A 14,279-nucleotide genomic window follows, 5' to 3' on the forward strand; every position below is an offset into this window, starting at 1 on the left:
TAGAATACCACTATTGTCAGAGATGTTATTCCTCATTTGGAGTATATTGCTTGAACAGAATTTTGACAAGCACTTTTGGAGATTTTAGTGTCTCTCCATTCAAGCAGATAAAGCTGTACTTCCATGGCTGGAAACATCTGCTCGAGGCGCTACGGAAATGACCGTTGAGCGAACTTGCCTTAAAGGGACTTCGGCATCGCTTAGAGAGTTTGAGGTGTTCTACTTTCTTACTTTCACCGTTTATACTGTAATATGTGTCGTTTTACTCATTTCTGACTACCTGGTAACCTCACCAAATCACCAAATCAATAACAAGTCCTAAAAGGTCCATAAAGTCAACATAAAAACGTGTACTTTTTAATGAATGTGTCTTGTCTCATTGTGTGCACAATTCATTGGTATTTCATACAAAAAAATAATATCTTTAATCAAAATGCAATAATTGGTAACACTTATTTTAAAGGTGACACAGTTACACGTTACACTTTCAATAACAGTAATTGAATAATTAATTTTGAATAGTAACTTAACCTTAACCAAACCATAACCCTACAGTAAGTATATGTAGCTTAATTAATATTACTCAGCATTTATTTGTGATTACACTATAACAATGTTACCTTAAAATAAAGTGTAACCCAATAATTAGCTGCATCTCTTCTTTTCAGCCAATATAATGTATTAAAGGTGCTCTAAGCGATGTTGGGTGATGTCACCCAAACAGGCTTTTCCGATGTAAATTCGGGACTTCATCCGTTCCTTCTCCTTTTCCCTCTTCTTTGCTATTTGTTCATCGGAACATCGTCTCTTTGGTCGTGTATCGGTCATATCAGGAGAATATAATTCTAACGTTAGTCGTTGTCTAGGACATCTCTCCTCTAGCTAACTTCCCTCTTCATGCTTCTCTCTCCTCCACTCCCCACCCCCCCCTTCATGTGCACGCGCACTAACCCCCCAACCCCAAATCATTCTTGTCGGTTATTGGCTGGAACACTGTTTGTTATGTTTCGTGGTCCAGGCTGGGCCAGTTTGTTTTTGTTGCCGTTTGCGGAGCCTGGGCTGTCTACAGAGACCGCGTTTTTTACAGTGTGTTCAGGGGACAGGCAGCGAGCGGATAGTGAGGAGATGTTTGCTGGATGTGACAAAAAATGTTTCGGCCTAAAAAACGTGTGACATCGCTTAGAGCACCTTTAATCTTCCATTTCAATCCCACTGGAGTCCATTCCACTTTTCAAAATCCAGTCAATTCCCACATTTGTGTTTAGATCCTTTACACTCAGAAACACACCAGATTTTGGAAGTAAAATAGATTGTGTACAGCATTTATGTTGACTTTATATCTTGTGTTCCCTAGCTAGCACTACACAGATCTTATGTCAGGCACATTAAGAATAAGCGGAAGCCGCCATGGCAAAGTGGAAACGCTCCACTTGTGATTTTCTCATTTTGAAACAGTTGTGAAAAATCACAGTATATCATATGTTGATTGATAAAGAACAGCCTCCGAATTACTGTTGATGGAGACATAAAGGAGACAAGCAGATCCAAATTAACATGCAACAAGAGCAGAAGAAAATCAGGGATAATCATTGAGCAAAGGAAAGAGATCATTGGCCTATGAGAGCTGCAAGAAGAGTGACCCCGTGACCTCCCAGAAGATGCCACATTCATGAGCATCTGCATTTAAATACAGCAGAGAGACACAACCGCATGTGTGGCTGAAGAAGAACCCCAAGATGCATCGCTGAAGAACACAGACAAACACAGGGAAAGGAACCATCTGATTTTCAATGTAAGGGGAGGAGCCAGGCACTACATGGGGGAGGAGTCTGAGGGAAAGACTGAAGCCTGATTGGTTGAAGACGAGCCCGCCCCGAGGATGTAGAGACATACCGCAGAGTCAGAGACCGTGGGCGTCTCGGGGAACGGCTTGCTAGGAGGTTTGTTGAGAAGTGAGCCCTGATGGAAAGAAAGAGTGAGATGGGACTAGACACACACACACACACACACACACACACACAATGTGCAGAACAGTGAGACACACACAAACACAGAAGATAACACACACAAACAGAGACAGATGAGAGACATGCCACACAGAGAGGTTAGAAGTCAATTTACACAAAAATGAACACATGCACAAGCTGACTGTCACACGCTAATGTATGAGGGTGTGATACAGGAAGTGACACGGAGATGATCAATAATGATGAGGCATGAGCTGTGTGCGGTCCTTTATAGATGAGAAGCAGGTGTGACCTTTCACTTTATAACTAAATATCCACTGCTTATGGCTCATGCTCATATATTATCTCGTTTGGTACGTAGATATTATTTCAAAAATTCAGCGGTGATTCACAATCAGTATTCTAAATTCTATTTTTTTTTTTTTTTTAACATGATCTATTCCCAATAACCCCAATTCCTGCAACAAATGTCATAAAAAAAGAAATTTATGTCCATTGCCACCTCAAAATCAACTTCATCTGGTGGTACAGTGGCTGGAAGAGTATTAGTAACAGTAAAAGTATACCTTAAAATAAATATTAATAATGAATTTATAATGTAACATGCCAGGAAGAATTATAATAATCATAATAATATTCAGTATATAAATGTTGCTATGTATGGTCATGATCAGAAAACAGTGCCATTTGTGTGTCACTGATGTACAACTGACACAGAATACTGAATTAGTCACATGGGCAACACTTGTCAATCAGATTCAATTTGTTGACATTAGTTAATGTATTAAGTATCATGAACTAATAATGAACAATGCTTGAACAGCATTTACTAATACAGATAAAGGTAAATGTTAATATATTTATATGTATAATATATTTTTATACCATACTAGTATATCCTGTGAAAATTGTTCATTCTTACTGTAGTTCACGAATCCTAATGCAGTAACTAATGTTAAATTTTTTTAACTTATTAAGTGATATCATCACAAAATTTAAATAATGTATCTGTTTAATGTACAGTATAGTGAAGAACTATTTATTTAAATTGGAATATTAGCCAATTTGCAAGTCTATTCAAAATTAAAACATCATGCATCATTTTTGTACTCTATAAATTTACAATGTAACAGGGTTGGCATAAAATATGGTTTGAAAAAGAAATATAGTATGAATCTACAAGTTCATCACAGTTTGTACGTTTTAAAGTCCCCCTGTAGTCAATAATTTTAACCCTTAAAACTCATCTTTGATCACCAAAATTACATTTAAATGTTTTTTTTCCCTTGAAAAAAATTCTTCATGCCTTTAAATACCTTGAATGTAACTCTACACCCTTGCCTCATTTAGTATACGCGGTTCTATGAATATGCAAATGAGCCCCACCTCCACTCACTCAGCTCAGAGATCCACTGGTTGACGATCACACGTTGATCTGATTGGTTACAAGGTAGTTTGTGACGTCAGAAACACCAGCGATTTTAAAGCGTGTTTTTGAGACTGTCTTTGGTTCACTGCAGTTTTAAAGAGTAAATACTCGGCAAATAGCCTAGAAATCTAGACGCACCCTAGCGGCAGCAAAATGTATTTCGCAGCCAGGTGGGTCTAGCAACTCTCAATAGACCTTCTAGCTGCAAAAACCTAAATTGGGTCAGGCCAATCACGTCGTGTATAGAGTAGGCGGGGGCGGGCTTAACATATGACGACAGAGTTGCGACGGCTGCCCCTTGAAAACAAAGAATGACGGCTGCTGATGGAGAACAACGGTCTTTCGAATCGGCTTTGGCCGCGACTCTGGAGGACTTGGAGTTAAGTTTTTCTTTGAGAAAAGAGCAAAGAACGGCACTTAAGTCATTCTTAAAAAAAGGAAGATGTGTTCGTCGTTTTGCCGGCCAGATATGGCAAAAGTTGAATCTATCAACTAGCTCCGCTGTTGGGAAAACGCTCTGGTTGGTTTAAGCGCTGTCCTATTGCGTGCAGAGGGAATTTGAAAGACAGCCGTTTATCCCGCCCCTCGGATTGAGCCGTGTCTATGGTGAGTTGCCAGACCTAACATCTTGATGTAGGTCTGGCTTGCCAGGCTACTCAGCAATGGTGTCGACTTATGAATTTACACATGGTTTGTCTTAAAGCATATTAAAAACACCACATAGACATATAAACAACATTAAAACCTTGATTTTCACCACAGGGGGACTTTAAGACTGGCTTAATAGTTTAAGAATTGATGGAAAACAACAACTAAAATATGTGTTGACCACTGGAGAGAAAGCATCCTCAAAAGATGTTGCACTAATAGCCGCTTTCCGACCGGAGGAACCTTTTCACAGTTCCCAGAACTATTGGCTAAAGTACCCGGATGTCGGCGTGTTCGCACCGCAGGAACTAGGAACGATTTTAGTTCTAGGAACTCCATTTGGAGGAACTAATTTAGGTCCTACTTCAGAGTAGGGTCTAAACCAGCACTACAGGAACTACCCGTGACGTTAGTGTACGCTGATTGACCGAACGCACGCGGAACATCAGCACCCGCCATTTTTAAAACGGCTAGAATGTAAACACACAGATTATAGCCTATATATTTACTCCATAAACGAACTATACAAACATGGAAAACAGTGATAGATGGGTCTCTAAACCTTTATGCTGATGAGAAAATCCAACGCAACTTTGAGGGGACCAAGCCAAACATGATTATGTTTATCTGCCCAGCTAGCAACACTGGACATCAACCACACGGCATAGGCTAATAACCTTTTTTCATATACTGTCTAATTTCTATAACAGTTCTATCTAATAAGATATTAAACAGTACTGTTAGACAGATTGCTAACTAATAAACACAGAGAATGCGAGCATTATTTGCTCTGGCGTTCTCAGCGCCGCCAAAATAAAGGTCCGTCGCGCCGTCAAAATAAAAGTCACCGTGCTTGCGTCACTCCCTTACCCCTCCTACCAGTTCCTATGGCCACTTGGCCAGTGCGAACGCAAACAGCAAAACCGAGTTTGGGGGAGAGTAGTTCTTAGAACTGTTTAGAAGTGGACAGTTCCTAGAACTAAGTTCCTATAACTACTTGGTCGGAAAGCGGCTATTGTCTATGGCCGTAACAGCCCTGGTTATGTGTGCCTAAGATAGGAGAACATGACTCCACGAAAGTTCAGCAGTGACCTTTTTAAATGCACTTTATTATTAAAAGAACAATTTTCTAGAACAAATGGCACTGTTTCCTGACCTTTAAATATGGTTGTAACAAGTCAAGACTTCAAAAATGATTTGCTGATTTTCACAGTGAATTTGATGAAGAATGTCCTCTCTGTCCTTCAACAATAAGTGGATATATTTGCTTCTCCACGAACAAAAAAAAGTATTAACATAGTGGAATAATTAACAACTCAACTTGACTTTTCATTCCTTATGAAAAATAATAACACTGTTTGCCCACCAAATTGGCAGATGGGAATTTTTGCTGACGCAAATCAAAAACTATAGATTCTAATAGAACAAATATAAGTTAATGAATTTTCATTACTGATTCCTTGTGACTTTTATTCCTGTTGGCCCTCAAGCTCAGTTTGAAGAAGCTGCACTCACAAACAACCAAACACACACGCTAATGACTTAATCGCTGGATATGAGCAGCTGTGATTGGAGACACCTTATGGGCTTCTGGCGCTCAGAAGAAATCAGAGCCTCCTGCTGAGAAACATCTGGAGACTTACAAATATTTACACTTAATTACTTCTCATTTAGAGCCAACCTGGACCCACTACACATTAAATACGCCATCAGAGACAAATAGACAGATATTTGACCAGTGAATCCTGCTAACAAAGGAGAAGATTGCTACATATTAAATATCTATGACATTACAGGAAGGCACATACAACAGATGCACAGAAATACAATATGAACTCTTAAACACTTCATTTACTCTCACTCTTTCTCTACATGCACTGTGATGATGCCGTTACCTGAGAATTAACCGTCTGACCCATGGGAATCCTCGAGCACTCTAATGCAAACTGCTTCACGCAGAAATAACAGCCCTGAAACAGAGTCAGAATGAGATTATGTGTTAGTAGAGGAACAGGTGTGCATCATCACTGCATTGTTCAGCATATTCAAGAGCTGTCTCTACAACAGAGAAATTCTTAAGGCCAAAATAAATCCAATTTGACTCCATTTACTTTCTTAATTCAACCAGGTCACGATTCACCTGTGCACATTTTTCCCAATGAACAAAAAAATCCCATTTATCTCTTTGCTATAATCACCTGTCATATAGAAACACTTTCACCAACCAATAACTTCTTGATTCTTGTTGTTTCATGCTGACTTTGGTGTTCATGAATGTGTTGTTGAATGCTCGCTTCATCTTACTTTATTCTAACTTTGTAATTTTATCACGGTCATTGATTTTATTATATATTGTTATTATTACTATTTCTAACACTTAAGTTATTTTTTGACTGTTGACACCGGACAAAAGTAGTAGTAGTACAACTACTACTAATATGGTTTGAAATTAGTTAAAATTTCTGACCATAATATGAACCTTAGCTATAAAGTATGAACCTTATAATTACACATTTTTTTATTATTATTATTTTTGTTGCTATTATTATTATGACTATTAATAATAATAAATAAATAAATAAATGCTAATAATAACAATAATATTAATAATACTTACTATTATTATTATTATTATTATTGTAAGGTTCATACTTATGGTCAAACTACATATTACAAACTTCAGCAAAGGAAATGCAAATCTGCAAACAAACAAACAACAAAGAAAACAAAAATAAACCCACTTCCAGCACACTTTATGGACTTAATCATGTGTTTTTGCCACTGACTCTTGCATAAATAATCTACTAGTGTTCACATGAACATTTCTATGAACGATTTGCGTTTTTCTCGTGGGTAAACCGAGATTTCAATCAGAATTCATGATCAGTAATTCACACAGAACTGAATAAACGCATTATAATGGTTTAAAAATTGCACTAATCGCTTATGTGAGCACATCAGCTATGACAACCCTAATATAAAAAATTAATTACTTTGAAAATTTTATTCAAACAGATATTAGATATGAGAAAGACTGAAGATCAAATGATGACGTGCTGTTTCCTTGCTGTTGATTCTGTGTTCAAATATTAATAACCACAAATAGCGCGAGAGCGAGACAGAGTCCATTAAACATCTCTCTCCTCACCGTCCGCGGAGACTTTCACAGCGTTCTTGTGAAAGCCCAGCGTATGCTCTCGGCTGATGTGCTAAGAGGCGATTCTATCCCTGATCTGCACTGAAGGCCGAGACACAGACGGATGAAGGTCTTACTTGAAAAGCCAGTTCCATCAGTACGATGCCTCCCGGCAGCGCTCTCTGCAGGTGATATGACGTCGAGCTCGATGCACTGCTCTGCTGAGAGAGGCAGACGGGACACAATCACTGTGTGTGTGTGTGTGTGTGTGTGTGTGTGTGTGTGTGTGTGTATACACAGGTTTGGCTACATTGTGAGAGCCAAATGTTCTCACTTATATAGTGAAATATTATGATGACCAACTAGTGAGTAAATTGTATTGCTCCTCACTAGTTTAAAAAGGCTTATAAATCAGCCAAAACATGTTTTTATTTAAATCTAATGTTTTTAGGCCATAGAAAATATCATTAACCTGATATTAAATCAATGGGAGTCTATGCCATGACCTCACTAATACAGTACCTGTCATTATTTGTTTCATGTTTTTGGAAGAAGTTTCTTCTACTGACCAAGGCTGCATTTATTTAATTATAAATACAGTAAAAACTGTAATATTGTGAAATATTATTACAATTAAAAATAGCTGTTTTCTGTGAATATATTGTAAAATGTAATTTATTCCTGTGATCAAAGCTGAATTTTCAGCATCATTACTCCAGTCTTCAGTGTCACATGATCCTTCAGATGATTTGCTGCTCAATAATAATTTCTTATTATTATCAATGTTGAAAACAATTTAAAGACTTCATTTGTCATTTTTGCCTTTATCCGGATAGGATCCAGAATGGGCACAAGGACTGTGTCAATGCAAAAAGTGCCAAGTGTGTGTGTGTGTGTGTTTGAACTGTGATACACACAGTTGAAACCTGTGAAGCGTGACTGAATGGTTGAATGTGGATGAGCAGATAATGGTTGTGTACCTTCGGGCTGTCTTCACTCTTCTGCTTATTATATGAGAAAGATGAGAAGGAAGATCTGCCTTCAGTGGATAAAGAACTCAACATGGCGGCTCGAGCTCGAGCGATGCTGCAGAGAGAGAGAGAGAGAGAGAGAGAGAGAGAGAGAGAGAGAGAGAGAGAGAGAGAGAGAGAGAGAGAGAGAGAGAGAGAGAGAGAGAGAGAGAGAGAGAGAGAGAGAGAGAGAGAGAGAGAGAGAGAGAGAGAGAGAGAGAGAGAGAGAGAGAGAGAGAGAGAGAGAGAGAGAGAGAGAGAGAGAGAGAGAGAGAGAGAGAGAGAGAGAGAGAGAGAGAGAGAGAGAGAGAAAGAGAGAAGAGAGAGAGAGAGAAAGAAAGAGAGAGAGAGAGAGAGAGAGAGAGAGAGAGACCCTGTCAGTAATGCGGCCCTCATGCAGGAGGTCAGACTGAATCACACGCTCCTGCTGCTTAATACAGTGTGTCGACCATTAGCACCTCACACACTTTACAGAGAATTCAGCAAAGTGCACTTATTGTTGAACATATTGTTGCCAGGTGACTTCATACCATGTTTGACATCACAGTGTGAATGGATGGGTTCTGTGCAGGTTATGCTTTGTGACAAAAACTGAAGTAAGAAATTGTATTGAATAACACTTTCCCTTTTTACAGTGAGGAAAATAAGTATTTGAACACCCTGCTATTTTGCAAGTTCTCCCACTTAGAAATCATGGAGGGGTCTGAAATTGTCATCGTAGGTGCATGTCCACTGTGAGAGACATAATCTAAAAAAAAAAATCCAGAAATCACAATCTGTATGATTTTTTAACTATTTATTTGTATGATACAGCTGCAAATAAGTATTTGAACACCTGAGAAAATCAATGTTAATATTTGGTACAGTAGCCTTTGTTTGCAATTACAGAGGTCAAACGTTTCCTGTAGTTTTTCACCAGGTTTGCACACACTGCAGGAGGGATTTTGGCCCACTCCTCCACACAGATCTTCTCTAGATCAGTCAGGTTTCTGGGCTGTCGCTGAGAAACACGGAGTTTGAGCTCCCTCCAAAGATTCTCTATTGGGTTTAGGTCTGGAGACTGGCTAGGCCACGCCAGAACCTTGATATGCTTCTTACAGAGCCACTCCTTGGTTATCCTGGCTGTGTGCTTCGGGTCATTGTCATGTTGGAAGACCCAGCCTCGACCCATCTTCAATGCTCTAACTGAGGGAAGGAGGTTGTTCCCCAAAATCTCGCAATACATGGCCCCGGTCATCCTCTCCTTAATACAGTGCAGTCGCCCTGTCCCATGTGCAGAAAAACACCCCCAAAGCATGATGCTACCACCCCCATGCTTCACAGTAGGGATGGTGTTCTTGGGATGGTACTCATCATTCTTCTTCCTCCAAACACGTTTAGTGGAATTATGACCAAAAAGTTATATTTTGGTCTCATCTGACCACATGACTTTCTCCCATGACTCCTCTGGATCATCCAAATGGTCATTGGCAAACTTAAGACGGGCCTTGACATGTGCTGGTTTAAGCAGGGGAACCTTCCGTGCCATGCATGATTTCAATCCATGACGTCTTAGTGTATTACCAACAGTAACCTTGAAAACGGTGGTCCCAGCTCTTTTCAGGTCATTGACCAGCTCCTCCCGTGTAGTTCTGGGCTGATTTCTCACCTTTCTTAGGATCATTGAGACCCCACGAGGTGAGATCTTGCATGGAGCCCCAGTCCGAGGGAGATTGACAGTCATGTTTAGCTTCTTCCATTTTCTAATGATTGCTCCAACAGTGGACCTTTTTTCACCAAGCTGCTTGGCAATTTCCCCGTAGCCCTTTCCAGCCTTGTGGAGGTGTACAATTTTGTCACTAGTGTCTTTGGACAGCTCTTTGGTCTTGGCCATGTTAGTAGTTGGATTCTTACTGATTGTATGGGGTGGATAGGTGTCTTTATGCAGCTAACGACCTCAAACAGGTGCATATAATTTAGGATAATCAATGGAGTGGAGGTGGACATTTTAAAGGCAGACTAACAGGTCTTTGAGGGTCAGAATTCTAGCTGATAGACAGGTGTTCAAATACTTATTTGCCGCTGTATCATACAAATAAATAGTTAAAAAATCATATATTGTGATTTCTGGATTTTTTTTTTTAGATTATGTCTCTCACAGTGGACATGCACCTACGATGACAATTTCAGACCCCTCCATGATTTCCAAGTGGGAGAACTTGCAAAATAGCAGGGTGTTCAAATACTTATTTTCCTCACTGTATACTGAAGCTAATGACAGAAATGTATAGTTCAAAACAACTGGCTTGAATTCCAGAAACATATGGTGGTTTCCCACTCGTAATTACTAGAGATGCACGTAATATATCGGCCACCATATCGGTATCGGCCGATATATGTTAGTTTTTAATGTTATCGTTATTGGCCCAATAAGAAAATATGGCTGATATATTAAAGCTGATAAATAATGGATTATTTCCTTCAGCTGAGACACCTCAGATGCGCACTGTTCTGTTTTTAATCACTTAAAAAAAACCTGCAACATGCACTTCTGCAAATCTGTCATAAAGGCTACATAAAATGATAATTATTATTAGAGATCATTATATTTGTGTGCTTGGGACATTGATTTTAATGGTGAGACTTTTATTTGTTTTTGTAATCAGGCTCTCAAAAATTATAAATAAAAATGTGGGTTTAGATTTATCAGCCAATATATCGGCTATCGGCTTTCAAAATATAAAGATTTATCGGGTATCGGTATCAGCCATATTGTTCATATCGGTGCATCCCTAGTAATTACGACATTATGGTGGTATTCATGTGCATTCAACTCGAAAAAGCAATCTTTCCAACATGACTCGTATGCACCATTACGGTCAAACCGCGTGTGTTTTGTTTTGGTTGTGGGAGATGGTGTTTTCCTGCGGGACACAGACCTGCGAGCGGGTGACTGCGGCCGGACCTGCACCAGGATGAAGCCCATGCTCTGCAGATACTGCACATACTGCTGGAGGAACGTGCTGGAGATCTCCTGCAGCCACGGCTCCTCCTTCAGGCGGCTCGGAAGCATGTCTGCAGAATCCGTGCTATAGCTGCGATCCCTCCCGGATGCCGTGGAGTCACTGGAGCAATGCCGCTTCTGTAACCAGAGAACGAGAGAGATCACGATATCACCACAGAGAGAGAGATCCTACTACCCATGTACTCGCATAGCCAGACTTTTGACTATCAGCATAAAGTCTGGTCGATATTGAGCCAAAAAAACATCCGCTTTAGGCCCAGATTTACTCACGGCAAAGTTCTTTTCGTTCTTCACTTAAGGGTAAAAGACATGAAATACCTGAGCAGCGTATACTGTTAGCGAGCATCTAAATGCCACTCATGCTGCTGGAAACGGCGTTTAGGTGAATATGTAAATATGTGCAGCACTTTCCTCTCAATAACAAACTAAACACACAACGATGACAGCATTGAGAAAACGTGGATGTGTTTGCATGAGCTCTGCAGTTCGGGACTCTTGGGAACGCCATGTCACATCTATCTATATAGCACTTTATAACAGTGGAATGCTTCAAAGCAAGCAGCTTTACAGTGTTAAACATGAATATCAGTATGTTGTTTTCAATTAGAGTCGTTTTCAGTATCAGTGTCTCTTTCAGTTAGAATTATAACTTCAGTTTCTACTCCAAACCTCGACGGGCTGAACAAAAGAAATGAACCGGAGAAGATTTAAGGGGTCACACTACACTTTTCATTCCATTGACTTCCATTCATACGCATGTGAATGTGTCAGACAACAAACAAAAGCTCATCTGAAAAGTTTGGTGAACTCTGAGATGCGAATTTGCATCACGTGAAGATGTATGACCAATAGAAGATCGATACGTGACAGCGTGACTTCTTGGCTGAATTAATAGAATGATACTTTGCAGTAAAGTTGGGTAGATTGTATACTTTTTATATTTTGAGTGTATTACTATCTGTTATACGTTATAAAAAAAGATGCTGCAGAGCGTGACGTCACGACCGGTGCAGTGTCCAACGAAATTTTGCATGCTTAAAGTCTAGTGTGACCGTGGCTTTACATGTCAAAGAAGGCGGAGCCTCAGAGCCACACAAACTTATTACGTAATCACAACTTTTCCAGAAAGTTTGCTTTAGCAAGCTGCTTCGAACTCCCGAAACATACGGATTTTGTTGACATCACACCAGTTTGTTCTTTGATTTCGCGTTAAGTATATTGGGGACCGACATATAAAGTGACCAACCACAGTATGTAACTGTCAGAGAAGAAGAAGTGAAGTATACAGGTGAATGGTGCGCTTGTTCTGACTTTATTATTTTAAATAAATCCCACTTGCTTAATGACATTTTGTTATCTAATCAGACCAACCTCTATGCCACTTCAATCGTGAACAACTGACCAACGGCCGCATAATCATGATTATTCTGGTGCTACACTGATTATCATGCCTGACACATGTCACATGTCACATAGAGGCTGATATTTTGTTGTTTATAAAGCAAATGACGTCTCACTGCATAACAGATCGGTTTTGGTCAAAATGATGGGGTTGCTTTGATAAATGGATTCAGACCCAGCAGACAGAAGGCACGTTTCCATTACAGATTTGCGCAAAACTTTTGCGATTTTTTCTAAATGTTGACAAAAAACTATTGCGAAATGACGGCGTTTCCATTAACTGATGTTATACGACTAAAACTTCATTTTTTCCTCTCGCGATAAGTAAAATTTATTCCAAAAATCATGGCAACGGACTTTGGTGGGTTTATGTACTATATCCCAGCCACTGCACTGGCCATTATTATTAACTGAAGGAGATGTATGTGTGTTTTCCAATCATTAATGGTAAGGAACGACCATTATTATACTTGTGAGCGGCATATATGAGGTGTTTCTGGGTGTTTCTCCCTCATTTCTGCTTCGAGGTCTTGATTGTGGCATTTATTTGAGGTTTAGAATCCATTATTCCTGTAATTCTTTTGTCTTATATGAATTTAATAAAGAACTCTGTCTCGTCTTCTGTCCAAACACACCGCGTCATCTATGTCAGGTGACCTGTAAATGCGCAAAAACTGTTTTTATTGCAGTTTTGCGAAATATTTCTTTTGTGAATTGCCTGAAAAACCATTTTCATTTTGAGCGTAAAAACGTTTTTGTGATAAATGGGAGTCTTTGCAAAAATTACGTGTTTCCATTGGGCGTATTTTCAATTTGCAATTTCAGTTTGCGCAATTTGAAAGGTAATGGAAATGCGGCTAGAGTCAGCAGGAGGAAGAGAGAGAGAGAGAGACAGAGAGAGAGAGAGACCTTCATCTGTGGCTGTGGCACCTGCTCCTCTTGAATCTGCTTCCGGAACACGGGGTCGAAGAGCAGCGGAGTGGCGCAGTAATGGACCAGTCGAGAGGACTGCTTCAGTGTGTCCAGATCCGCGACCTGTGCTCACACACACACCAGACACACAGCAAGAGGGTTACCAGGTTTAAACCTAGAGTTTCTTTATTTGAAGCAACAGCTGTTTTCATATAGGTGAAGTGTGATCAATTTCAACGCTTAAATACATTTCATCCGAGTTTAATAAGCAGGGACAACCAGAGGTGTAAAGTCCAGGGGTCAGAAAGTAAAAGTCCTGCCATATGTTTATTCCACCCATGAACTCAGCCAGCTGATTTCACTAATTAGTTCTATCTCCTGGCTGAAAGACTGTGCTAATTAGCAAATCCAGGTGATTGGAACAAAATACTGAGGAGGACTTTAACTTTTTGAACCTGGATTAACCTGGTTATACTGTGAATATACACTACCATTCAAAGGTCTGAGGTCGGGAAGAGTCTCTTCTGCTCACCAAGGCTGCATTTATTTGATCAAAAATACAGTAAAAAGAGTACAAATCTGGCAGTGTCACATGATCCTTCAGAAATCATTCTTATAAGTTGATTTGCTGCTCAAGAAACAGTTCTGATTACTATCAATGTTGAAAACGGCTTCAATGTTTTTTGGGTTTTTTTCTCCGTTTTTTGGGGATTCTTTGATAAATAGAAAGTTCAAAAGAACCATTTATTTGAAATTGAAATCTTTTGTAACA

At 39.6% G+C, this 14,279-nt stretch overlaps 1 protein-coding gene across 20 annotated transcripts in view; it reads right to left on the reverse strand.

The window, feature by feature from the left end:
• szt2 (SZT2 subunit of KICSTOR complex) overlaps positions 1 to 14,279 on the reverse strand; it is a 130,430-nt gene that overhangs the window by 20,552 nt on the left and 95,599 nt on the right. For 6 of the 20 annotated variants that reach the window (XM_084128810.1, XM_084128804.1, XM_084128806.1 and 3 more), the window contains 6 exons: positions 13,505 to 13,630; positions 11,109 to 11,311; positions 8,161 to 8,266; positions 7,318 to 7,401; positions 5,940 to 6,014; positions 1,894 to 1,959 (listed from right to left, as the gene is read on the reverse strand). In XM_084128810.1, the coding sequence (XP_083984936.1) occupies positions 1,894 to 1,959; positions 5,940 to 6,014; positions 7,318 to 7,401; positions 8,161 to 8,266; positions 11,109 to 11,311; positions 13,505 to 13,630 (660 nt within the window). Of the gene's footprint in view, positions 1 to 1,893; positions 1,987 to 5,939; positions 6,015 to 7,317; positions 7,402 to 8,160; positions 8,267 to 11,108; positions 11,312 to 13,504; positions 13,631 to 14,279 lie in introns of all 20 variants that reach the window. The other 14 variants (XM_084128805.1, XM_084128814.1, XM_084128817.1 and 11 more) reach the window with 5 other exon arrangements.

Source organism: Abramis brama, assembly GCF_963993115.1.
Source record: "Abramis brama genome assembly, chromosome: 11".
Taxonomy (NCBI): domain Eukaryota; kingdom Metazoa; phylum Chordata; class Actinopteri; order Cypriniformes; family Leuciscidae; genus Abramis; species Abramis brama.